Source organism: Choloepus didactylus, chromosome 8 (assembly GCF_015220235.1).
Source record: "Choloepus didactylus isolate mChoDid1 chromosome 8, mChoDid1.pri, whole genome shotgun sequence".
Classification (NCBI taxonomy): domain Eukaryota; kingdom Metazoa; phylum Chordata; class Mammalia; order Pilosa; family Megalonychidae; genus Choloepus; species Choloepus didactylus.
In genome coordinates, this window is record NC_051314.1 from 9,043,286 (window position 1) to 9,069,384 (window position 26,099).

Here is a 26,099-nt window from a genome sequence, read left to right on the forward strand (position 1 = left end):
ATTGGCTGAAGGCCCCCCGATGATTTTTCAGTCAATATTATTAGCCTTTTGTTTAATAATGTTTATAGCCCAGTTGACGTGGTCCAGCGGGGCACCATGCAGAATAGAGAAGGGGTCTGGCTGGGGAAGCAAAGAACATCCAGTGCAGTCTCCCATCTTGAATCTCAGTGACCTGAGAGGGATGAGAAACCCTGGTCCTCTGTGAGGGCTGGAAAGCTCATAGGCCCTAAAACAGGAGAAGCTCTGAGTCCTGCCAGCTGCCGTTTTCTTACAAGGAGATGTTATTTCCACCTAAAACGTCAGATGTTAGCAGTGCAGTGGGATATAGGTAAAGAGGAACCACAGAAAACACAACTGCTCAAATTCCCATTACTATATCGGTCCTGAGGTCCAAGTTGGTAATTGGAGCTTCCTGCTTCCACCGCTCATTCTATGTCTCCCTTATTTCTCTGCCAGTATCTTGGCTGGACAGGGCTGTTCACCTGGCAGGGGACCCACTTCACTTTCACAGGATCCCAGTCCTTGGTGTCATGTCTTTGTGGCATCATCACAGCTGGTTTAGGGCACTTGATGCATCCTGTAAGGTAGCACCCTTCCCTCACAGGATATGCTCTCTCAGCCAGCTCTGCAATGGACTCATCAGCAAGGGATTCAACATTCCATCAAGCCAGCTGCTCTGGGAGATGGCCTTTGTGGTGAATTGAATGGATTCTGTGGATGTGAGTCCATCACCACCCACCCTTCATCCTCAAATGGGTCCTCTGGTTGAACACTGGGCTGCATGGGATATCACAGAGATGGCTAAAGCATTCCGGGGGTCCAAAAATGATGGTAATGGCAGAAATATTTCAGTCAGGAAAGGAAAATGTGCATGCAGACTATGTTTCTTACTCCTGAAGACAAATCACTGCCCTCTCCATGATGAAAGGTATCCCATGTAATCTTACCTGGGGCCTGGAAAGTCCCCCTGGTGAATAGGGCCGATTTAAGGACTCAGTGTTGGCATCAATTAATACACCACATTAACAAATTAGAAGGGAAAAACAACATGATTATCTTGATTGATGCCGAAAAGGCATTTGACGAAATTCAGCATCCTTTCCTGATAAAAACACTTCAAAAGGTAGGAACCAAAGGAAACTTCCTCAACATGATAAAGGGCATAACATTATACTCAATGGTGAGAGACTCAAGTTTTCTCTCTAAGATTGGGAATAAGACAAGGATGCTCACTGCCACCATTGCTATTCAACATTGTGCTAGAAGTTTTAGCTAGAGCAGTTAGGCTACAAAAAGAAATAAAACATCCAAATTAGAAAGGAAGAAGTAAAACTGTTGCTATTTGCGGATGACATGATCCTATATTTAGAAAATCCAGAAAAAACCACAGCAAAACTACTTGAGCTAATAAGCAAGTTCAGCAAAGTGGCAGGATACAAGATCAACATGTAAAAATCAGTGTTGCTTCTATACGCTAGTAATGAGCTATCCAAAGATGTAATCAAGAAAAAAAATTCCATTTACAATAGCACCTAAAAAGTCAAATACCTAGGAATAAACCTAACCAAGGATGTAAAGGACTTGTACACAAAAAACTGCAAAAATTGCTAAAGAAATCAAAGAAGACCTGAATAAATGGAAAAGTATTCCATGTTTACGGATAGGAAGGCTAAATGTCGTTAAGATATCAATTCTACCCAAATTGATCTACAGATTCAATGCAATATTAATCAGAATTCCAGTAGACTACTTTGCAGAAATGGGGAAGTTAATTACCAATTTTATTTGGAAGGGTTAGGGGCCTCAAAAAGCCAAAAACATCTTGAAAAAGAAGAATGAAGCGGGAGGACTCATGCTTCCTGACTTTAAAGCATATATAAAGCCACAGTTGTCAAAGCAACATGGTACTGGCATAAAGAGAGACATATTGATCAATAGAATTGAATTGAGAGCTCAGAAATAGACCCTCACATCTATGGTCAGTTGATTTTTGCTAAAGCTCCTAAGCCCACTCAACCAGGACTGAACAGTCTATTCAATAAATGGTGTTGGGAGAACTGGATATCCATAACCAAAAGAATGAAACAGGACTCCTATCTCACACCCTATTCAAAAATAAACTCAAAATGGATCAAAGACCTACACGTAAGAAAAAAACTCCTAGAAGAAAATACAGGGAAGCATCTTCAAGATCTAGTGATAGGAGGTAATTTCTTAGACTTATATCCAAAGCACAAGCAATGAAAGAAAAAATAGTTAAATGGTACCTCCTGAAAATCAAATACTTCATGCTTCAAATGACTTTGTTAAAAGGGTGAAAAGGCAGCTGACTCAATGGGAGAAAATATCTGGAAACCATATATGTAGTAAGAGTTTGATATCCAGTATATATAATGAAATCCTACAACTCAACAATAAAAAGACAAACAACCCAATTAAAAAATGGTCAAAAGACATGAATAGACATTTCTCAAAAGAGGAAATACAAATGGCTAAGCGGCACATGAAAAGATGCTCAGCTTCACTAGCTATTAGGGAAATGCAAATCAAAACCACATTTCACACCTAGTAGAATGGCAGTGTTTAAACAAACAGGAAACTACAAGTGTTGGAGAGGATGTGGAGAAATTGGAACACTAATTCACTGCTGGTGGGAATGTAAAATGGTACATCCTTTGTGGAGGATGGTTGGTGGTTCCTCAAGAAGCTAAGTATAGAGTTGCCTTATGACCTGTAGCAGGATATACCTGGAAGATCTGAAAGCAGGGACACAAACAGGCATTTCCACGCCAGTGTTCATAGTGGCCTTAGTCACAGTTGCCAAAAGATGGAAACAACCCAAGTGTCCATCAACAGATGAATGGGTAAACAAATTATGGTATATACCTACGATGGAATGTTACTCAGCAGTAAGAAGGAATGAAGTCCTGAAGCATGTAACAACATAGATGAAACTTGAGGACATTATGTTGAGTGAAATAAGTCAGACACAAAAGAACAAATATTGTATGTTCTCACTGATATGAACCAATTATAATATGTAAACCCATAATCATAAAATACAGAATATAGGTTACCAGGGCATAGAATGAGGTTAAAGAATGGGGAGCAGTTGCTTAATATGTGCAGAAAGTTTTAACTAGGTTGAACTTAAACATTTGGAAATGGGTAGAGGTGATGGTAGCACGTTATTGTGAGAATAATGAACCGTGTTGAATGGTGTAAGTGTGGTGGAAAGGGGGAGTTTAGAGTCATGTATGTCACAAGAAGGAAAGTTGGAGGTTAAAACATGGATGTATAACACAGTGAATCTTGTGGTGGACAATGTCTGCAATTAACTGTACAAGTATAAAAAAGTTATTTCATGAACTACAGTAGATGTATGACACTAATATAAAAAGTTAATAATAGAGGGGTGTATGGGAAAAATGCACCTATTGCAAGCTATGAACTATAATTAATAGTAATATTTTAATACTCTTTCATCTGCTGTAACAAATGTACCACAGCAATACTGTGGGTCAGTAATATGGGGAAATATGGGGTATGAGAGAATTTGGGTTTTCTTTTTAATTTTTATTTCTTTTCTGGAGCAATGAAAATGTTCTAAATTTGATCATAGGGCTGAATTCACAACCATGTGATGTTACCAGTGATTATATGCTTTGGTGGTTTCTATGCTGTGTGAATATATTTCAATAAAATTGCATTAAAAAAAAACCCAACTTACCATTTATCTGAGGTTCTATTTCTGAACTCTCATTTTGATTCCATTGATCAATATGCTTATCTTTATGCCAATACTATGTTGTTTTGACCACTGTGACTTTATAATATGCTTCAAAGTCAGGAAGTGTGAGTCCTCCCTCTTCATTCTTTTTCAAGATATTTTTGGCTACTTGAGTCCCCTTATCCTTCTAAAAAATTTGATAATTAGATTTTAGATTTCTGTGAAGTAGGCTGTTGGAATTTTGATGGATATGGCATTGAATCTGTAGATCAATTTGGGTAGAATTGACATCTTAACAACATTTAGCATTCCAGTCCATAAACACGGGATGTCTTTCCATTTATTTGGTCTTCTTTGGTTTCTTTTAGCAATATTTTGTACTTGTCTATGTACAGGTCCTTTACAACCTTGGTTAAGTTTATTGCTAGATATTTAATTCTTTTAGTTGCTATTGTAAATGGAATTTTTTCTTGATTACCTCCTCAGATAGCTTATTACTAGTGTCTAGAAACCCTACTGATTTTAGCATATTGATTTTGTGTCCCGCCATTTTGATGAACTCATTTATTAGCTCAGGTAGCTTTGTCATAGTTTTCTGGCAGGATTATAGGATCATGTCATCTGTAAACAGCAGCAGTTTTACTTCTTCCTTTCCATTTTGAATGCTTTTTATTTCTTTTGCTTGCCTAAGTGCTCTAGCTAAAACTTCTATCACAATGTTGTGTAACAGTGGACAGTGGGTATCCTTGTCTTGTTCCTGATCTAAGAGGGAAAGCTTTCAGTTGCTCTCCATTGAGTACGATGTTAGCTGTGGATTTTTCATATATCCCTTTATCAGGTTGAGGAAGTTTCCTTTGATTCTTGCCTTTTAAAGTGTTTTTATCAAGAAAGTATGCTGAATTTTGTCAAATGCCTTTTCTGCATGAATCAAGATGATCATGTGGCTTTTACCTTTCAATTTGTTGATGTGGTGTATTACATTAATTGATTTCTTGTGTTGAACCACTCCTACAAACCTGGAATAAAACCCAGTTGGTCATGGAGTATAATTCTTTTATTCTGCTGTTGGATTTGATTTTGTAGGATTTTGTTGAGGATTTTTGTATCCATATTTGTTAGAGAGATTGGTCTGTAGTTTTCTTTTCTTGTAGTATCTTTCTCTGGCTTTAGCTTCATAGAATGAGTTAGATAGTGTTCCTTCTTCAATTTTTTGGAAGAATTTGAGCAGGTTGTTATTAACTCTTCTTGGAATGCTTGGTAAAATTGTCCTTTGAAGTCATCTGGACCTAGGCTTTTCTTTGTGGGAAGATTTTTTTTTTTTTTTTTTTTGAGATTGTTCACATACCATACAATTTTCCAAAGATCCAGAGTGTGCAATCAGTTGTCCATGGTACCATCATAAAGCTGTGCATCCACACCACAATTTTTTTTTCAGTTCTCAGAACATTTTCATTACTCCAGAAAATAAAGACAAAAAAAGGAAACTCAAATCTTCCCATACCCCTAACCACCCCCCCCATTATTGATTCATAGTTTTGGTATAGTACATTCATTACTGTTGATGAAAGAATGTTAAAATACTACTAACTGTAGTATATAGTTTGCAATAGGTATTTTTTTCCTATATGCCCCTCTATTATTAACTTCCTGTTATAGTGTCATACATTTGTTCTAGTTCATGAGAGAGATTTCTGATATTTGTACAGTTAATCACAGACATTGTCCACCACAAGATTCACAGTTTTATACATTCCCAACTTTTAACCTCCAACTTTCCTTCTGATGACATTCATGACTCCGAGCTTATCCTTTCCACCGCCTTCACACAGCTTTCAGCACTGTTATTCTCACAACATGCTACCATCACCTCTGTCCAAACGTTTAAGTTTGCCGTAGTTGAACATTCTGCTCGTAATAAGCAACCACTCCCCATTCTTTAGCCTCGTTCTATATCCTGGTAACTTACATTTCATGTCTGTGAGTTTACATGTTATAATTAGTTCATATCAGTGAGACCTTGGAATATTTATCCTTATGTGTCTGTCTTTCACTCAATATAGTGCCCTCAAAGTTTCTTCATCAACCCATTTTTTTAAGATAGTTTTGTTCACACACCATACATTCCGTCCTAAGTAAACAATTAATGGTTCCCTGTATAGTCACGAATTTATGTGCTCAGCACCAATGCCACTATCTATATAGGGAGAACTCCATTTCTTCCACAAAGGAGGAGGAAGAGTCAAAGAAGGTAGACAAAAGAAAAAGAAAAAAGAAAGAGAGAGAGAGAGAGAAAAAAAAACATGACAGCTAGAAAGCAACAAAAGGAAAGATAGCATTAAACTAAAGTAGAATAAAGAGTCAGACAATAAGACCAATGCCGAGAGTCCCATACCTTTCTCCTATGTCCCCACCCTGCCCCCCATATGCATTTAGCTTTGGTATATTGCCTTTGTTATATTAAAGGAAGCCTAATACAATGGTTCTGTTAATTATAGTTAATTATAGTCTCTAATTTGCATTGATTGTATTTTCCCTCCAATCCCACCCCATTTTAACACCTTGCAATGTTACATTCATTTGTTCTCCCTCACGTAAAAACATATTTGTACCTTTATTACAATCATTGAGCACCCTAGGTTTCACTGAGTTGTACAGTCCCAGTCTTTATCTTTCCTCTTTCCTTCTGGTGTCCCACATGCTCCTAACCTTCCTCTTTCAACTATACTCACAGTCATCTTTGTTCAGTGTACTTACATTGCTGTGCTACTATCTCCCCATATTGTTTATCAATCCTCTCACTCCTGTCTTTTCCTTTCAGTCTGTAGTGCTCCCTTTCGTGTTTCCTGTAGAGCAGGTATCTTGTTCACAAACTCTGTCATTGTTTGTCAGAGAATATCTTAAGCTCTCCCTCATTTTTGAAGGACTGTTTTGCTGGATATAGGATTCTTGGTTGGTGGTTTTTCTCTTTCAGTATCTTAAATACATCACCCCACTTCCTTCTTTCCTCCATGGTTTCTACTGAGAAATCTGCACATAGTCTTACCCTTTGTATGTGATAGATTGCTTTTCTCTTGCTGCTTTCAGGAATCTCTCTTTAACTTTGACATTTGATAATCTGATAATATTAAGTGTCTTGGCGTAGGCCTATTCATATCTATTCTGTTTGGGGTACGCTGCGCTTTTTGAATCCGTAATTTTATGTCTTTCTTAAGAGATGGGAAATTTTCTTTGATTATTTCCTCCATTATTGCTTCTGCCCCTTTTCCCTTCTCTTCTCCTTCTGGGACACCAATGACACATACATTCCTGCATTTCATGTTTCCTTCAGTTCCCGGAGATGTTGCTCATATTTTTCCATTCTTTTCTCTGTCCTTTTTTGTGTAGGCTTTTAGGTGTCTTGTTCTCCAGTTCCTGGGTGTTTTCTTTTGCCTCTTGAGATCTGCTGTTGTATATTTCCATTGTGTCTTTCATCTCTTGGGTTGTGCCTTTCATTTCCATAGATTCTGCCAGTTGTTTTCTTGAACTTTAGATTTCTACCTTAATGTACGCCCAGTGTTTTCATTATACGCTTCATCTCTTTTGCCATATCTTCCCTAAACTTTTTGAATTAATTTAAATTCCTGTATCTCAGTTGAAGTGTAAGTTTGTTCCTTTGACTGGGCCATAACTTCGTTTTTCTTAGTGTAGGTTGTAGTTTTCTGTTGTCTAGGCATCTGGTTTCCTTGGTTACCCCAATCAGGTTTTCCCAGATCAGAACAGGCTCAGGTCTTAGGAGGAGGCAATAGTATCCAGTTTCTCTGAGGGTGTCTTAGAAGATTGATACACCCTGTGAGGCCTCAAGTCACTGTGCCTTTCTGCCCAGCAGGTGGCACCTGTCAGCCTGTAGCTCCCAACTGGTGTAAGGAGGTGTGGCCTGTGGCTGTTTTTCCCCAGGCTCTGGGGTCTGGTTCTGAATGGAAGGCGGGTAGTAGAGCTTGGCACCACCTTCTTCCTCTTATGGAAGCTACAACCCCTAGGGAGATGTCATTTACATTTGAATAGTCTTTCTGCCTATGCTGTCTCCACCTTGTCTGGGTCAAAGTGCTGGGTACTGAAAATGGCTGAGGCTGTCTCCACTGAACCAAAAAAGGGACAGAAAACCTCCTTGAGGGCCGGTTCGCGGCCACCCTCAGGCTCTCCAAGGTCAGTTGTCACCAAAAGCCTCTGTCTGCTTGTTGGGGAGTCATGGCTTGTATTGAGCAGTCCATGTTTGTTAATTAAAACCCCACTTGGAGCTCAGCTGAGCTATATTCGCTTGCTCAGAGAGTGCTGCTCTCTAACACCACGAGGCTTTGCAGTTCAGGCCATGGCGGGAGGGGACTCCCAGCTTGGATCCGCAGTTTTCACTTAAAGATTTTATGCCGCAATCTTGGGCATTCCTCTCAATCCAGGTTGGTGTATGATGAGTGGATAGTCATGTTTGTCCCCCTGCAGTTATTCCAGATTATCTACTAGTTGTTCCTGATTGTTTATTAGCTGTTCCTGGGGGACAAACTATCTTCCACTCCTCTCTATGCCGCCATCTTCTTCTGTCTCTGTGGGAAGATTTTTGATGACTGATTTGATCTCTTTACTTGTGATTGGTTCATTGAGGTCTTTTCTTCCTAAGTCAGTGTAGGTTTTTTGTGTGCTTCTAGGAAATTGTCCATTTCATCTAAGTTGTCTAGCTTGTTAGCGTACAGTTGTTCATAGTATCCCCTTATGATCTTTTTTATTTCTTTGGGGTTCATGGTAATGATGCCATTCTCATTTCTGATTTTATTTGCCTCTTCTCTCTTTTTGTCTGTGTCAGTCTAGCTAAAGGTTTGTCGATTTTATTGATCTTATAAAAGAACCAACTTTTGGTTTTATTGATTCTCTGTATTGTTCTTTTGTTCTCCATTTCATTTATTTCTGCTCAAATCTTTATTATTTCTTTCCTTCTGAATTTTTAGGGGTTAGTTTGCTGATCTTTCTCTAGTTCCTCCAGGTGTGCAGTTAGGACTTTGGTTTTAGCTCTTTCTTCCTTTTTAATATAGGCAGTTAGGGCTATAAATTTCCCCCTCAGCACTGCCTTTCACTGCATCCCATAAGTTTTGATATGTTGTATTCTCATTTTCATTTGTCTCAAGATATTTACTGATTTCTCTTCCAACTTCTTCTTTGACCCACTGATTGTTTAAGAGTATGTCGTTTAACCTCCATATATTTGTGTATTTTCTGGTTCTCCATTTGTTACTGATAGCCAACTTCATTCCATTATAATCAGAGAAAGCTCTTCATATAATTTCAATCTTTTAAATATATTAAAAGACCTGTTTTGTGCCCCAGTATATAGTCTTTTCTGGAGAATGTTCCATGAGTACTTGAGAATAATGTATATCCTGCTGTTTTGGGGTGCTATGTTCTATATATGCCTGTTAGGTCTAGTTCATTTATCATATTATTTAGGTTTCCTGTTTCCTTATTGATCTTTTCTTTAGATATTCTATCAATTAGAGAGAGTGGGATATTGTAGTCTCCCACTATTATTGTAGAGACATCTATTACTCCCTTCAGTTTTGCCAATGTTTGCCTCATATACTTTGGTGCATCTTGATTAGTTGCATAAATATTTATGATTTTTATTTCTTCTTGGTGATTGCCCATTTTTTACTATATAGTGTCCATCTTTGTTGCTTATAAAATGTTTACATTTAAAGTCTATTTTGTCTGATATTAGTATAACTACTCAACTTTTTTTTGTTGTTGTTACTGCTCACATGGAATATCTTTTTCTATCCTTTAACTTTCAACCTATTTGTATTTTTGGGTCTAAAGTGAGTCTCTTATAACCGCATATAGATGGTTCATAACTTTGAATCACATGCCCCCACCACACAACTGATGCCAGGCCAGCAGTATGCTCCTTGTGGGACTAGAGGAGAGAGCACTTTTCTCTGATAAGGATGGAGTTGGGTTGAGGAGCACCATGCAGGCAAAAGAAGATAGTGGCTGGGACAGGGGCAAAGGTACCACGTATTGAAACTTCACACCTACCCAGGCCGCTATTTCCTTCATGCCTACCTGAAACCATCTGAGCCTCCCTCTCATGTACTGTTCTTTGTTTGGTCCAGCACCTTCCCTCCTTCTCCCAGAATGGATATGGCTTTCCAGGGGAATTTTATGATCTTGGCCAGTCTACCCGGCAGCCAGCTTCCCTTCTCAGACCTACCCCCCATCTTTTCTCTGACCCCATGGCTGATCTTCTCTCCCTGCATCTCGGCCAGCACTGGTTGGGGGGCAGGGTATCCTCATAATGTCCCTTCAGAGCATTGTTTCATATGCAGTTTTGGTGGGGTTAGGTAAGAAGATGCTAAAACTACCAGTGCCTTCTCTCACCAAAACACATTGTTACATTGGAAAAATATAAAATAGTAAATTGGATCCTTGCTATAAGTGAAATAGGGTGGACAGATAGAGAAGAACAGGGGCAGGCCTTCTCTTCTAGGGGGAGGTGACATTTCAGATGAGCCCTGCATGAGGGATTCAGGCATGTGGAAAGATCTGCTGTGTTGCACAACTCTGGAGCACACCATTGTGTGGTATTCACTGTGGGCGAAAAAGCATCCCAGGCTAACAGAGGCATGCAAAGACCCTCATATAAGAGGGAGTTTTGGATATTTGGGGGCAGGAGGGAGAAGAAAAGATTAGGGGACAGAAACCAAGAGTTTAATTTTGGACATGTTAAGTTCAAGATGCCTGTTAGAAATCCAAGTGTTGATGTCGACTAGGCTTTTGGAAGCTTGGGAAAGTCTAGGTTAGAAATTATAAACATGTGGATTGACAGCATATATATCAATATAGATAGTACCTAAAGCCAAAAGAATGCATGAAGTTTCCAGGTGAGTGAATGTAGAGATAAGTGAGATGAGCATTTAGAGATTGGATGGAGGAAGAAAAGTTAGCTAATGGGGTTCTTAATTCTTTGCCTTTTCTCCAATTATTATGTCCTCACCCTGGAACATCCCCCTTTTGTCTCTCATCATTGCCATCTCCACCTGTTGCAGTTCTCCCCATCCTTCAAGCTCAGATGACTCTGCTCCTTGCAGAGTCTTCTCTGGTCAGGAAGCCCTGATATGATTAATCTCTCTGCCCCTGTTACTCTTTGCTGCATCCTCTGACAGTATCCATTTGTTGAATGGATTAGACACTCTTTTCGAACAGTATGACAAATTCGTATTTTTCTTAAAGATGGAGTCACATGCTGCTATAAGTCTCCACCTGGATTCATGGGATGGGAAAGATGGATTGGAACTGATATTTGGCCTCCAACATCAGAATCCACAGGGGTAGCTGCCTAAGGCAATAAAAGGAGCCACTGGGGCATTTTTAAGAATAAAATAATCAGCCATATCTCTGTGACTTTGTTTAGTAATGGTTACTTGTGATTTGTAGCAAAATTGATTATAAAAGGCATACATGCTCAAACTGGAAAATCGGGGAAACCATAAAGAAAAACAAGTACCTATACTTGTAATCACCAGAAATAGCCTCTATTATCATTTTGCTATATTTCCTTCCAAAATATTGCATCAGGAGCATTTTCCCATGCCATTAAAAAAAACTTGGAAAATGATTTTTAATGGATGCACAATGTTTTTGTCAACCCTTGAGTCAAAGAGGTTGAACATTTTTTAAGGTTTGTATCACATATTGCTAAAATGCACTTGCAGAAAAGTGTTAATTTATTCTTACTACAGAGACTCTTGAAAGTGCTCTTTGCCAGCATTTAACATTTGCCATTTGTAAATCCTTGCTAATTTGATAGGTGAAAGCACAGTTCCTCATTGTTTTGATTTGTATGTCTTTGATTGCTACTGGGGTTGCACATTTTTCATATGTTTAAACATTATATATTCTTCCTCCATTATCAGTCATTTGCTGGTGCCTTTTGTCCATTTTCTATGGGGTTTTTCTATTTTCCCAAGCTTTATTGAGGTCTAGGTCACATAAAATAAAGTTCATTCTTAAGTGTGTAATGAGCTTTGGCAACTGTATGTAATCATGTAGCCACTACCACTATCAAGATATAAAGCGCTTCGTTACCCTAAAAATTTTCCTCATATCCCTTTGTGATCAGTCCCCTTCTCTGGCCCCCAATCCCAGCAACCACTGATCTGGTCTCTTTTGCTGTAATTTTGCCTTTTGTAGGACGTTCTCATAAATGGAATCATATGGTATCTTGTCTTTTGTGTTTCACTTATCATGTTTTTCAAGATTTAAACATGTTGTTGCACACATATCTACATTCTCTTCCTTTTTATTGCCGAGTGGTATTCCATAGTATTGATGGACCACAATTTGTTTATCCGCTGACCGGCTGATGGACATTTGGGTTGTTTTCAGTTGGGGTCATTATGGAAAATGCTGCATGAACATTCACATACAAGTCTTTGTGTGCATGGGTATTTCTGTTTCTTTGGGGTAAATACCTAGGAGTGAAATTGCTGGATTGTGTGGTGAGTGATGTTTAACTTTATGGCACACTGTCGAACTGTTTTTCGAAGGGGCTGTACCATGTTACAGTCCCACTAGCAGTGTATGGGAATCCAGATGTTCCACAACCTCACCAGCACTTGGGACTTCCAGTCTTTTAAATTTTAACCATTCCCGTGATGTATAGAGGCATTCAATTCCGGTTTTAATTTACATTTCCTGATGACTAATGGTGTTAATAGCCATTCATTCAAATATCTTCTTTTGTTAAGTAGCTTTATAAAGCTACTTTGTTGGGCTTTTTTCCTATGATTGGATTATAAAGATTCTTTATATATTCTGGATAATAGCCCTTTGTCAGATAACATTTTTCGAATATTTTCTTTCAGTGTGGCTTGCTTTTTAATTTTCTTAGCTCTGTCTTTTGAAGTGCAAAAGTTTCCAATTTTGATGAAGTCCATTTTATCCATTTTTACAGTTTTATTGTTCATGGTTTTTTGTGTCCAGTTTTAGAAATCTTTATGCAATACAGTATCACGAGGATTTTATCCCATGTTTTCTTCTAGAAGTTTAATAATTTGGGCTCTTACATTTAGATACATTTTGAATTAATTTGTGTATATTAATTTTGTATGAGGTATGGGTCAAGGTTCATTGTGTGTCTATACAGATATACAGTTGTTCCAGCACCGTTTGTTGGAAAGACTATCCTTATTCTGATGAATTGCTTTGCATCTTTGTTGAAAATCAACTAATTTTCCATGTAAGTGTGAGTATATTTCTGGAATCTCTGTTCTCTTCATTGATCTATTGGTCTGTCCTTTCATCGACCCCGTACTGTCTTGATCACCATAGCTTTACAGTAAGCCTTGGAATCAGGTTGTGTAAGTCCTACAGTCTTTTTCTTCTCTTTCAAAATTGTTTGACTATTCTAAGTTCTTTGCCTTTCTATGGATTCACTTTAGAATCAGTTTGTTGATATGTTGGAAAAAAAAGCCCACTAAGATTTTGATTGTGAATGCACTGGGGAGAATTGCCATCTTAACATTATTGTGTCTTTCACTCTGTGAGCATGGTAAAGCTTTCCATTTATTTTAGTCTTCAGTGCCCCTAGGCAAAGTTTTGTTGTTTACAGTGCTCCTGTCTTATGCATCTTTTTTATTCCTAAATATTTTGTTTTTATTTTTAATGCTATTGTAAGTGGAATTAAAAAATTATTTTTCAGCTATTCATAGCTAATAATTTGTGTATATTGACTCTAAACACTAACTTTGCACTTTTTAGTTCCAGTAACTTTATTATAGATTCCTTGGTGTTTTCTACACGTAGTCATGATGCCTGCAAATAAAGGCAAGTTTACATCTTCCTTTCCATTCTGTGTGCCTTTCATTTCCTTTTCTTGCCTTACTGTACTGGTGAGCACCTTCAGTACAATGTTGAATAACAGTGATGGGATTGAACATCCTTGTCTTGCTCTTAGGTAGAAAGCATTCTGTCTTAGACCATTTGAGTGTGATATTAGCAGTAGGTTTTTTTATAGATGCCCTTTATTAGGTTGAGGAAGTGACTTACATTCCTAGTTTGCTGATAGTTTTTTTGGTACATATTGAATTTAGTCAAAGGCTTTTTCTGCCATTATTCTGAGGATCATGTAGTTCTCCTTTATTTTATTAATATGGTGACATACACTGAATGATTTTCAAATGTTAATCATTCCTGGGAAAAATCCCACTTGGTCATAATATATTATCCTTTTAATTTATTATTTGATTTTATTTGCTAAAATTTTGTTAACAATTTTTTGCATCTTTGTTCATGGGTGATACTGGTCTACAGGTGTCTTTTCTTGTAAAATCTTTGTCTGGTTTTGGGATCAGGGAAGTGTGTTTGGAAGTGTTTCCTTCCTCTGTTTTCTGACTAGCAGTATTTATTCCTTTAATGTTTGATAGAATTCACCTGAGAAGCCATCTGGGCCTGAAGTTTTCTTTGTGGTAATGTTTTAAGTCATAGATTCAATTTCTCTAATAAATATAGAACTTTTCAAGTTTTCTGTTTCTTCTTGGGTCAGCTTTGATAATTTGTATTTTTCAACAAATTCCATTTCATCTTAGTTGTCAAATGTGTTGGCTTGAAGTTATTCATAATGTTCTTTCATTATCCTTTTCTTAAAAAAAAAAGCAACCTTTTTATTTTAGAACAGTTTTAGATTTACAGAATTATTGTGACGATAGTGCAGAGAGTTCCAGTATATCCCACACTCAGTTTTACCTATTATTAACACCTTACATTAGTGTAGTACATTTGTCACAATTAATAGACCAATAATGTACATTATTATTAACCAAAGTCAATCCTTTATTCAGATTTGCTCAGTTTTTCCCTAATGTCCTTTTTCTGTTCCAAGATCCTATCTAGGATGCCACATTATATTTCATCATCCGTTTCTCCTTCGGCTCCTCTTGGTTGTGACAATTTCTCAGATGTTCCTTGTTTTTGATGATCTTGACGGTTTGGAGAGATGCTGGTCAGATATTTTATACAAATCCCTCAGCTGGGATTTGTCTGATGTTTTTCTCATGGTTAGACTGGGATAATGTATTTTGGGGAGGAAGACCACAGAAGTAAAGGGCCATTCTCATCCCATTATGTCAATGGTATATGCTGTCAATAGGACTTACCACTGTCGGTAATTACTCCTAGCTTGGGGTAGTGTTTGTCATGTTTCTCCACTGCGAAATTACTCTTTTTCTCTCTCTTTGTCTTTCCATGCTGTAATCTTTGAAAGAAAATTACTATGTGAAACTCATACCCTACCAGTTTTCCCTATAAATTATTTGAAATTATTTTGCATGGAAGATTTGTCTCTTTTCCTCCATTTATCTATCCATTCATTCATTCAATCATTTATATCAGTATGGCCTCCCTATTTAATGTTCTATGATCCTTAATGATGCTTCCTCTTTCAGCCCTGAAATTGGAAATTTTTATCTTTTCTTTTTGTTTCATGAATAGGCTAGCTAGAGGTTTATCACTTTTATTGATCTTTTCAAAAAACTAATTTTTCTTTCATTGATTTTCTCTGTTTTTGTCCATATTCTATTTCATTGATTTCTGCTCTCTATAGATTATATTCTCTTTTCTACCTGCTTTGGGTTTGATTTGCCCCACTTTGTAAAATTTCTTAAGGTGGAAATATAAGGTCTGTTTTCTAATATAGGGATTTCAAGCTATAAATTAGCTGCTAAGCACTGGTTTACCTACATCTAAAATTTTTGACATGTTATGTTTTCATTAGCATTCATATTGAAATATTTTGTAAATTTTCTTGTGATTTTGTTTTTTACCCAAGGGACATATATTATAAATGTCTTGTTTAATTTTCAAATATTTGGACTTTTTCTATATGTTGATTTCTTGGTGTGGGTTGACTTGTACTTCCCAAAAAGACATGTTCAAGTCCTGCCCTCCAGTGCCTGGGAAGGCGACCTAATTGGGAATTAAGGCCTTTGCCGATGTGAGCAAGCTGAGCTGAGGTCACACCAACTGAGGGTGGGTCCGAGTCCAGTGTGACTCGTCCTCGTAAGAAGAGGAAGCTTGGGACACAGACACAGACAGACGCAGAAGGGAAAGGGCCATGTGAAGATTTTAGGTGGGAGTCAGGCACCCGTCCTTCATGCTCCAGTTGCAGAGGGCATGGGCCAGGCTCTTGGAGTGGGGCCACAGGCTGTCTGAAGGGACGCGTCTCTCTCACAGGGCTTGAGGTAAGGCATCCCTCACCCTCCCTTTGTGTTGACATGCCAAAGGCTTTTCTCCAAAATCCCTCTCTCCTATCCCATATTTTCTTGACTTTTTTAATACACTTGCTGTCAGTAAGGAGTTTAAATTTGTCTGACCACAATTCTCTCAGTCATCCTTTTTAGCAATCAGAACAGGATAGTCTGCCTCACACCTATTTTGGTATCTCCTGTCTGTTGCCTCAGGATCTCAGCCAAAACTACTTTTTTCCATCTTGTTATGGAAAGATGGACAATGCTTTGTGTATTGGTAACATCCACAGTAGACAAGCTAAGCTGTTGAACACCTGCTGGTTGCCAGCACATTGTGAAGGGGGTTTTGATCTATTAGCTCTGTTTCTTACAGAAATCCTCCCAGTGGACATTATTACCCCATTTTACAGATGAGAAAAATAGGGAATCAGACTGGTAAGCAACTGAGGTCACATGGGTAGGAAGTGAAGGAGCAGGGATTTCCAAATCCCCACCTCTGTTCTTTCCAAATCCCAAATCTGTGCCCATAGCAGGCTTCTCCTGCTGACATCTTGTAATGCTGAAATTATTGGCCCTGAGTCGTGGAAACGGGATTAATTTTGGAAATATGTTTTTGAACAACTTTCCAATTAGTTATTCTTGCTAAGATTTTAAGTCTGTATTTGCTTTTTATAGCTTTTGCAACAAATTATCACAAGCCTAGTAGCTTAAAACAACACAAATCTATCTCAAATTTCTGTAGGTCAGAAGTCTGGCACAAGCCTTTCCGGGCTAAAATCAAGGAGCGGGCAGCGTTGTGTTCCTTTCTGGAGCCTTTTGGGGCAAACGTTTCCTTGCCTTTTCCATCTTCCAGGGGCCGCCCACCTTCCCTGGCTCACGGTCCTTTCCCTCCATCTCCAAAGCCATCTTTCTAGACCCTTCTTCTGTCATCATATCTCTTTCTCTGACTGCAGCTGGGAAAGATTTTCCAATTTTAAGGACCCATGTGATTAGATTCGGCCTACCTGGATAACCCAGGATACTCTTCCCATCTCAAGATTCATATTCTTAATCATATCTTCAAAGTCCCTTACCGTGTAAGTTAAAATATTCACCAATTCCATAGACTAGGACATCGACTTCTTTGGGGGCGGATCTGTTATTCTACCCACCATGATAACTAAACTCTTCAAATAATGAATTTGAAAGCATTAGTTCACAGACATTAGGATTTTTTTTTTTTTTTGGTTTTGGGTTGTTTTTTTTTTTTTTTTTGGTTTGGGTTTTTTTTTTTTACATTTTTAATTGTGAAATATAATATGTATACAGAGCAGTGATAACTTTCCAAGTATGACTTAACAAGTAGTTAGAAAGAAAATTTCAAAGAATGTTGTGGGTTACAGTTCCACAATTTCAGTTACTTCCTTGTTATGAAATATATATACAGAAAGGTGGTAACTTTCAAGGTACAATATAACAAGTAGTTATATAGGTAATTTCAAAGAATGTTATGGGTTACAGTTACACAGTTTCAAAAGTTATTTCCATTTTGTGAAATATAACATGTATACAGAAAGGTGATAACTTTCAAAGTACAATTTAACGAGTAGCTATAGAGCAAATTTAGAGGAACGTTATGGGTTACAGTTCCGTTGTTTCCTTCCAGCTATTCTAATACCCTAGCCCCTAGAATATATATTTATATTTATATATATATTTACATTTATATTTATATAAAAGCCAGTATTTGTAATCCTTTTTAAAGTCCTATCTTGTCTATTGCTACCCCTTCTCATTTAATCACTTTCTTGATCCTCAGGGGTGTCTAGGGATGTTCATATTGAAGAGTGGTGTGTCGACATTTTGGGGAAAGGGGATGTATCTGGTTGATATTCTTAGAGAGGCTGTTGCTTCTGGGTTTTGGTACTTATCTGGCATAGGAACACTCTGGGGGATTTACGTTTCTGAAAAGTAAACTTAGTGAGTGAAACTTACAGAGTCTCAGATAGAGGCCTAGACATTTCAGGACTACTGTTGGTTAGGGCTTGGCATACTGTGGCCATTTGGGACATCTAGCTGGATCTTGCATAAGAGTGACCTCCAGGATAGCCTCCTGACTCTATTTGAAATTTCTTAGCCATTGTAATCTTATTTTGTTACCTTTCCCCCTTTTGTTCAAGAAGGCATTTCAATCCCTCTATAGACACTAGGATTTTAATCAAATCCTTCTGCTCTTCCTTCAATGTATGCAGCCACTAACAATATTGAAACATAGAGATGCATAATCAGTTTTTTTCCTTGCTTTTTAAAAATCAATTATAGTGCTATTTTACTAAACTATGTTGTTTACCTTAGATTTGAAATGTTATGTGAATTCATTGATGCCAATTTCGATTCAATATTAAATATGTCATTCATGCACTGTTATAGAAAAAATGTTTAAAATAATATTTTTGTCTTTTTAAATTCAGATTTGGACTTAAAACCACCAGTAAAATCAGTTGGAAGCAATTTCTAACATCATTTTATGAACCTCAGCAGTCGGGAGTTAGCAGGACAGCTCTCATGGCAAAAAAGAATAGGTATGTAAAAAACCACAAAAAACAAAACCTTGACATTTCACTGAAGAACTAAATTTTAGAGTTTAGAGACTACTTGAATTCCTTTTTCTTCAGTTTTGAATGGCAAATTGGTCCCCATTGAATTATTACCAATATTTACATAGTGATTTGTAGTTTATAAATTATTTTTCACACATTTATCTTGTTTAAAATTGCCCTAAACTGTAAAGTAGGTATAATTATTATTCCAACATCTAGATAAGAAAAATAAGGCCATAAGAGATTAAGAATAACATAACTAGTCCATATTGTTGGTGACTGTATGGCCAGAGATGGAGCGCATGCTCTAACATTGCCCTCTGAACTTTGAATGAGTTCTTGTAAAATTATGTTTAAAAATGTGTCTGTATATGAAAAGGAGTAATACTTGTTGACTTGTGTTCACGCTAGTCTCTGCAAAGGGCAAAAGTTCTGGGCCATGAGGTTTATTTGCCCCAAGCATCGCTATTTCTGTTTCATTTTGATATCTCTTATTAACTCAGATTTACACCATATCACATAGATGGTGGTAGGGGCCCAAAAATATTTAAAAAAAAGTAGTGCTTAATAATATGATGTTTAGAAGTTAGACTTGGGCTCTGAGAAGTATTGTGTTTATGTGGAAGTGCACCAGGTATTGATTGCCCTATATAAATCATAAAGGAAAAACAGGCTTTAGGATCTTAGCACATCCATTGAAAGTCTTGTGATTGATTGTAAAGTAAAATATTCCACAGAGTTAATTCCTGTCCCACTGGGTCCCATCCCTGCCTCAGGGATTTATGAACATTTAAGGAACTGCCCTGGTTACCAGCTCTCCAGGCACTCAGAGCCTGCCCTCCCCATTCCTGGGATGCAGCTCTAGGAGTTCATTTCTTAAGGGAAGTTACTTCTGTTTCTTTGTACTTTTCTTGTTTGATAGCACCTTGTCCAGGACTGCAAGAATTAAAATTTGAACTTTATTTACATTAAAGCAGGGTTCTCAACTGGGGCAATCTTGCCCCACCCCCCACCCCAGGGGACATTTGACAATGTCAGGAGACATTTTTGGTTCTCACAGCGGGGCAGGGGGTGGGGGTGCTACTGGCATTTTATGTGTAGAGCCCAAGGATGCTCTAAACATCCTACAGTACACAGGAAGCCCCTCCCCCCAACAAAGAATTATCTCACCCCAAACTTCAGTGGTGCTTTGGTGGAGAAACCCTGCAGAAAAAGTATCCATTCATGCCAACACTAAGTGGTCTTTAGAAAAACTTGGTTCCAATGAATCACATGGGAGAACTGGGCCTCGGAAAGTCAGTTTGTATGTTGCTTTAAAGAAGTAGTAGATGTGTGTGTTTACATGTTTTTTGCACAAATGGAAAAAGCTAAGATGGTATATGGATACAATAAAAACCCCAAAACAAATGTGAAAATCATTCAACAGGTAAGCTGATTCACTCTCATCCTTTATTTAATGGAAAATGCAACACAGTTTAATTCCATGTTGAAAAGGGGGAGACTGATAAAGAGTATTTTGGTATGAAATACTGACAGTCCGCCATTCTGATTGGAGTCTCCATTGAAGTGGTTGTTGATCCCCAGAGCAGATGAGGGTCTCCCAGAGCACACACATGTGCTGAGGATGTAAAGCAAGAGGTGATAAAGGGAAGAGGGTCTGTTCATACTGGTGGTTATGGCCATTGCAGATGAAAAGGGAGAGCTTGTGATGGTTGATATATTCAGTTTTAAAACTGGAAATGTGTGCTCTCAGTTATGTGGATGAGTGGGCTACAGGATGCTGCCCTTGTAGGAAGGTGGTGGGTGGTTCTGAGATATCCACCTCTGCTGATGTCTCGCTGATGGGTTGTCTCCCTCCTCTTCTTTCCTGACCAGAGGTAGTCAGCCCCAGGAGAGAGGTGTGGTCCAGCAGAACTAACTGACCCCTATGGGAATCACATCACCACCTGAGAAAGACACATCAGCTCACGAAAGGACATTACACTTTCAGGAAAAAGAGCCATCCACAAATAAAGCGTTATTATAGATGCTGTGAAGGTGCTTTACTTTGTTTTCATTAAGAAAGAACAAAGTTCATGAACATAATCTTCTTCCTGTTTTTCTCTTAATCCTCTTGTAGAAATCACTCTTGCAAGGAAAATATTATCGTGAAGCTACGTAGATATGCTGGAGGTCATCTCACATCGTTGAAGGAGGCATTACTGATACCCAGCACTGTAAGAATTTGAAACTCTTGTCTGATGAAAAGCTGACTGTTTCTAAGAAAAACACTCAGAACAAGACTAATAAAAGCTACCTATTCATTTATCTATCCAACAAACATTTTTTGAGCTCCTCTTGTATGCTAGGAATTGTTCTGAGGGCTTGGGGATGCAGGCCGTGATGTCAAGAGTTGAGTCCAGTTGCGAGGCAGGTGATGTACAAACTGTGACAGAATAGTAGGGTAAATGCCTGGAGCAGGACGACAGATGTGGCTGTGTCTTTAGGAATGGAGTGACTAGTCAGCGGCAATTGTTCGATCATCAACCTTCCAGACCTGTCAAAGTTTCCGCTTCCTAACCTAGAGCTTATGACCAACTGGTAGCCCGTAAGTGGAACATTTTCTTAGTTCCAAGATAACTTATTTAATTTTTCAATTATACTACAAATGGAAGACTAATTCATAAACTCGTGACTTTTTATTGCTTTAACCATTAGCTACTGTTCCACTTTACTGCTTATTTTAGAAAGCAGCATTTGGATACTTTTCATATCTGCAGGCATCATTTCCTAAGGATGATATTTACTAGGCACAATTCATTAATCAGGTCTCTAGTAAATGATGAGGAGTGCAGTGAATTACTTTTTTCTCAGACTCAAATTTGACCGTGTACAAAGCATTTCATAGGCCAGAGGACTTGCTTAGCCTCCACATCCTCCCACAGCTGGCAACAAAGGGGAAAACTGTGAGCTCCCAGGAAGTTCTCTGGGGAGAAGCCCACATCACCTGGAGACAGACTTCAAGGCCTGGCACCCTGCTGTCTGTGCTGGAGACCCCGCCCCTTGCCTCTGTCGATCTAGAATGCCATCTGCTTGAGCTTTCCAAGCATAGTGTGGATTCAGGATTTGGGATTGTTTTCCTAGGCATTTTATCTAGCAGACCTATTTTAATTGACCTTTGGCAGTCCTATATGACTGGGTCTCTCTGAATGAACAATATTGGGTGCTTACAATATGACCGGCACTATGTTATGTGTTTTACTTGTATTAACTCATTTAAGCCTCTCAGCACGCTGAGGTAGGCATGGGTTTTTATCTTCACTTGACAGATGAACAGAGCGAGTGAAGCCAGAATTCAAACCAGCCACCTGGCTCCAGAGCACACACTTACACCCTGGGCTGAGCTACCTGGGAGTATTTTAGCTAAAAGCAACCTCTTAAAGATGAATGAAGGCTTTTGTGTTTCCCACCTCAGGGTCTATTTAGGCTATTGAAGGAACAATTTAATTAAAAATAGAGTAGTCTTTGCTCTTTTAGTAGAGGACTGGAATAGTGCTCACCACTCCAAATACTAGACTATCTTAAAAGCCCTTGTTGTACTGTTCAAGTAAGATCAACAACCACGCAGAGCAAGTCTAGAATTGACTGCCCACCCCAGGCCAGGACCTGTGTTGGACACTGAGGCTGAATGCAGGGACAAATAATAGAAAGTTCGTGTCAATGATGAGCTCACACTTCAGGGTGTCGCGTAACAGTAATGGTGATAAAATGCCTTCAGGTTGCATAAGTGCATGGTTTCTGAGTGAGGCTACCCCCCCCACCGCCCCCCCCCCCCACACACACACACACTTGCATTGCTTGTGGCCACGTTCTGGGACATGGACAAGACTAAACAAGAAGGAGAACAGAGGGAGAGACCCAGGAGTAGTGGGGCCTGGTGTTTGGCCTGGCTGCAAAGGGCAGCCATGGGAAACAGGTTCCTTTCCTGCTATAGACAGGGATGCAGAATTATTTAAAGAAAGACTGTTTTGGATCTGCTCCTTGAGTCATACATGTCAAGCTGCTGTATGTGCTGCTTCCAAACACTGCTGTCGTTTCTTCAAGCATACACCAGTAATCCCAATCACTTACATTTAAATCAGGTGTGGCTCACCTTCTTTCACCCAGAAACAATTTGTACCTACTGTTATTCTCAGTGTTATTATTCACAGATAGTATGATGTTGTAAATAGAAAATCCAAAAGAATCTACAAAAATTTGGAATTAATAATAGAATTTAGAAGGTCATTAGATGCAGGATCAGTACGCAAATATCAGTATTTTTATAAACTTCAAGAAACAATAGAAATAGAAGAATTTTTAAATATCATTTATAATAATATTTTTAAAACCAAATACCTAGAAATGTATCTAACAAAAAATGTGCAAGAAACCACAAAGATTTCTTAATGAGATAACACCAATCCTTCACAAGCTCTTTCAGAAAATAAGAGAGGGAAGGAGTAGTTCCCATCTCATTCTGTGAGGTCACTATTACCCTGATACCAAAGCTAGATAATGATCACAAGAAAACTACAGACCAATATCTTCATGTTACTATGTATTGCAAAAATCCTCAACAAAATATTAGCAAACCAAATCCAGCAACATAAAAAGAACTAAATATTATGACCATGTGGGATTTATGCTAGGAATGAAAGGTTAGTTTAATTTCCAAAAATCAATGAATGTAATAGAGCCTATCAATAGAATTTTTTTAAAAAATCACATGATCATCTCAATAGATACAGAAAAAACATTTAACAAAATCCAACATCCTTTCATGATAAAAACACTCAATAAACTAGGAGTAGAAGGGAACTGCTTCAATCTGGTAAAGCACATCTACCAACAAACAAACAACAGAAACCCCACAGCTAATATCAGTACTTAATGGTGAAAGATTAAGTGCTTTTTCTCTAAGATTGGGAACAAGACAGGAATGTTCACTCTCACTGCTTCTATCAACATGTCCTGGAGGTTCTAGACAAAGCAATCTGACAAGAAAAAGAAATAAAAGGCATTCAGATTGGAAAGGGAGAAGTAAAATTGTCTTTATCCACAGACAGCATGATCGTGTATGTAGAATACAGGAATATACACACACACACACACAAAACTGGTAGAATGAATAAATGAGTTCATCAAGGTTGGCAGGATACAAGATTAATATGCAAAAACAGTTGTGTTTTATAAATTAAAAATGAACAATCCAAAGTGAACTTAAGAAAACAATTCCATTCACCACAACATTAAAAATTTAGAACAAAATACTTAGGAATAAATTTAACAAAAGAAGTGCTAGACTTGTACACTAAAAACTTTAAAATATTGCTGAAAAAATGAAAAAAAGATGTAATTAAATGGTGAGACATTCCCTATTCGTGGATTGAAAGACTCAGTATTACTAAGGGGATAATTCTCCTCAAATTAATGTATAGAGTCAGTGTAAACACTGTCAAAATCCCAGCTTGCTTTTTTTTTTGCAGAAATTGACAAGCTTCCGTATGATCTTAAAATTCATATGGAAATGCAAAGATTGCAACATAGTCAAAACAATCTTGGGAAAGAAGAACAAAGTTGGAGGAGTAAAATTCCTGATTTTTGTTGCATGAATCAGAACTTCATTCCTTTTTAATGCTGAAGAATATTCCATTGTATATATGCACTACGTTTTGTTTATCCATTTGAGTTGCGTCCGTCTTTTGGCAATTGTGAATAAAGCCACTCTGAACATTGGTGTGCAAACATGGATGAAACTTGTGGACATCATGTTGAGTAAAATAAGCCAGACTCAAAAGGACAAATATTGTATGATCTCACTGATAGAATAAGCAAACTCATAGCGTCAGAATCTGGCATATAGGTTACCAGGGGCTAGGCTGGCGATAGGGAGTGGGGAGTTAATGCTTAAATTGTATGGCATTTCCGTCTGTATTGATGGTAAAGTTTTTATAATGGATGGTGGTAATGGTAGCACAATATTGTAACTAAAATTGACAGCACTGAATTATATATGTAAATGTTAAAAGGGAAAATTTTAGGTTGTATATATGTTACTAGAATAAACATTAAAAGAAAAAAAATACCCAGTTTTTGAATCTTCCATGAAGCTACAGTAATTAAGACTGTGGAACTGACTTAAGGATAGACACATAGAAAATGGAACAGAAATAAGAGTCCATAAATAAATCCTTATTTTTATGGTTAATTCATTTTCTACCCAATGGGGAAAGGATAGTCTTTACAACAAATGGTCCAGAGACAATTGGATATCCGCGTGTAAAAAGACGAATTTAGACCCTTACCTCACACCCTACAAATAGACCATAGTTTTAAATGTAAGTGTTAAAACTATAAAACTCTTAGAATAAAACATAGGAATAAATATTTGTAACCTTGGATTAGGCAAAGATGTCTTAGATAATGCCACTAAAAGCACTATCCACAAAAGAAGAAAATCATAAATTGGACTTTATCAGAATTAAAAAGTTTTACACTTCAAAAGACATGATTAAGACAGTGAAAAGACTAGCCACACAATGGCAAAAATATTTGCAAATCATATTTCTGGCAAAGGACTTATATCTAGAATATGTAAAGAACTCTTACAATTCAATAGCACAGTTTTTAAAATGGGGAAATCATTTGAATAGACATTTCACCAAGGAAGATTTATGAATGGCCATCAAGCACATGAAAAAATGCTCAACATTATTAGTCACTAGGGAAATGCAAATTAAAATCACAATAAGAAATCAAATCCACAGGAACGACTGTAATAAGAAAGACAGACAATAACAAGTGTTGGCGAGGAGGTAGAGAAATTGGAACCCTCATACATTGCTGGTGGGAATATGAACAAGCAGCCACTTTGGAAGACAGTATGGTAGTTTCTTTAAAAAGTTATACATAAATTTACCATATGACCCAACAATTCCACAATCTCCCCAAGAGAAATGAAAACATATATCCACGCAAAGACTTGTGTGCAAAAGTCTTATTCATAGTTTCCAAACTGGAAACAATTCAAATGTCCATCAGCCTGTGACTAGATAAACAAAATGTCTTCCATACAATGGAATTCTATTCAGGAATAAAAAGGAAAGAAGGAAAGTCTGATACATGCTACAACATGGTTGAACCTCAAAAAGATTAGGGTAAGTGGAAGAAGCCAGAAGCAAGAGACCACATATTATATGATTGTTTTTAATGAAATATCCAATAAAAGGTAAATATATATAAACAAAACAGTTTGGTTGTCTGAGGTTGGACATGGGAACAGGGAGTGACTAAAAGTGGGTACAGGGTTTCTTTTGGGGGTGATGAAAATGTTCTAAAATTAGGTTGTGTGAAGGTTGTGCAACACTGTAAATTTATTAAAAATCATTTAAGAAATTTATCAGTGATTCCTATTTGGACATTAAAATATTGATTACACTCCCAAACCAAAAAGGAAGCATGCATTTATCCCTTAATGGATTTAATTTGCCCCAGGAAATCCTTTTC

General features: G+C 37.7%; 1 protein-coding gene across 9 annotated transcripts in view; it reads left to right on the forward strand.

Moving 5' to 3' along the window:
* The window catches only part of EFCAB6 (EF-hand calcium binding domain 6), a 333,133-nt gene that overhangs the window by 115,586 nt on the left and 191,448 nt on the right, over nucleotides 1–26,099 (forward strand). For all 9 annotated transcript variants that reach the window (XM_037845944.1, XM_037845943.1, XM_037845941.1 and 6 more), the window contains 2 exons: nucleotides 18,444–18,554; nucleotides 20,692–20,788. In XM_037845944.1, the coding sequence (XP_037701872.1) occupies nucleotides 18,444–18,554; nucleotides 20,692–20,788 (208 nt within the window). The remainder of the gene's footprint in view (nucleotides 1–18,443; nucleotides 18,555–20,691; nucleotides 20,789–26,099) is intronic.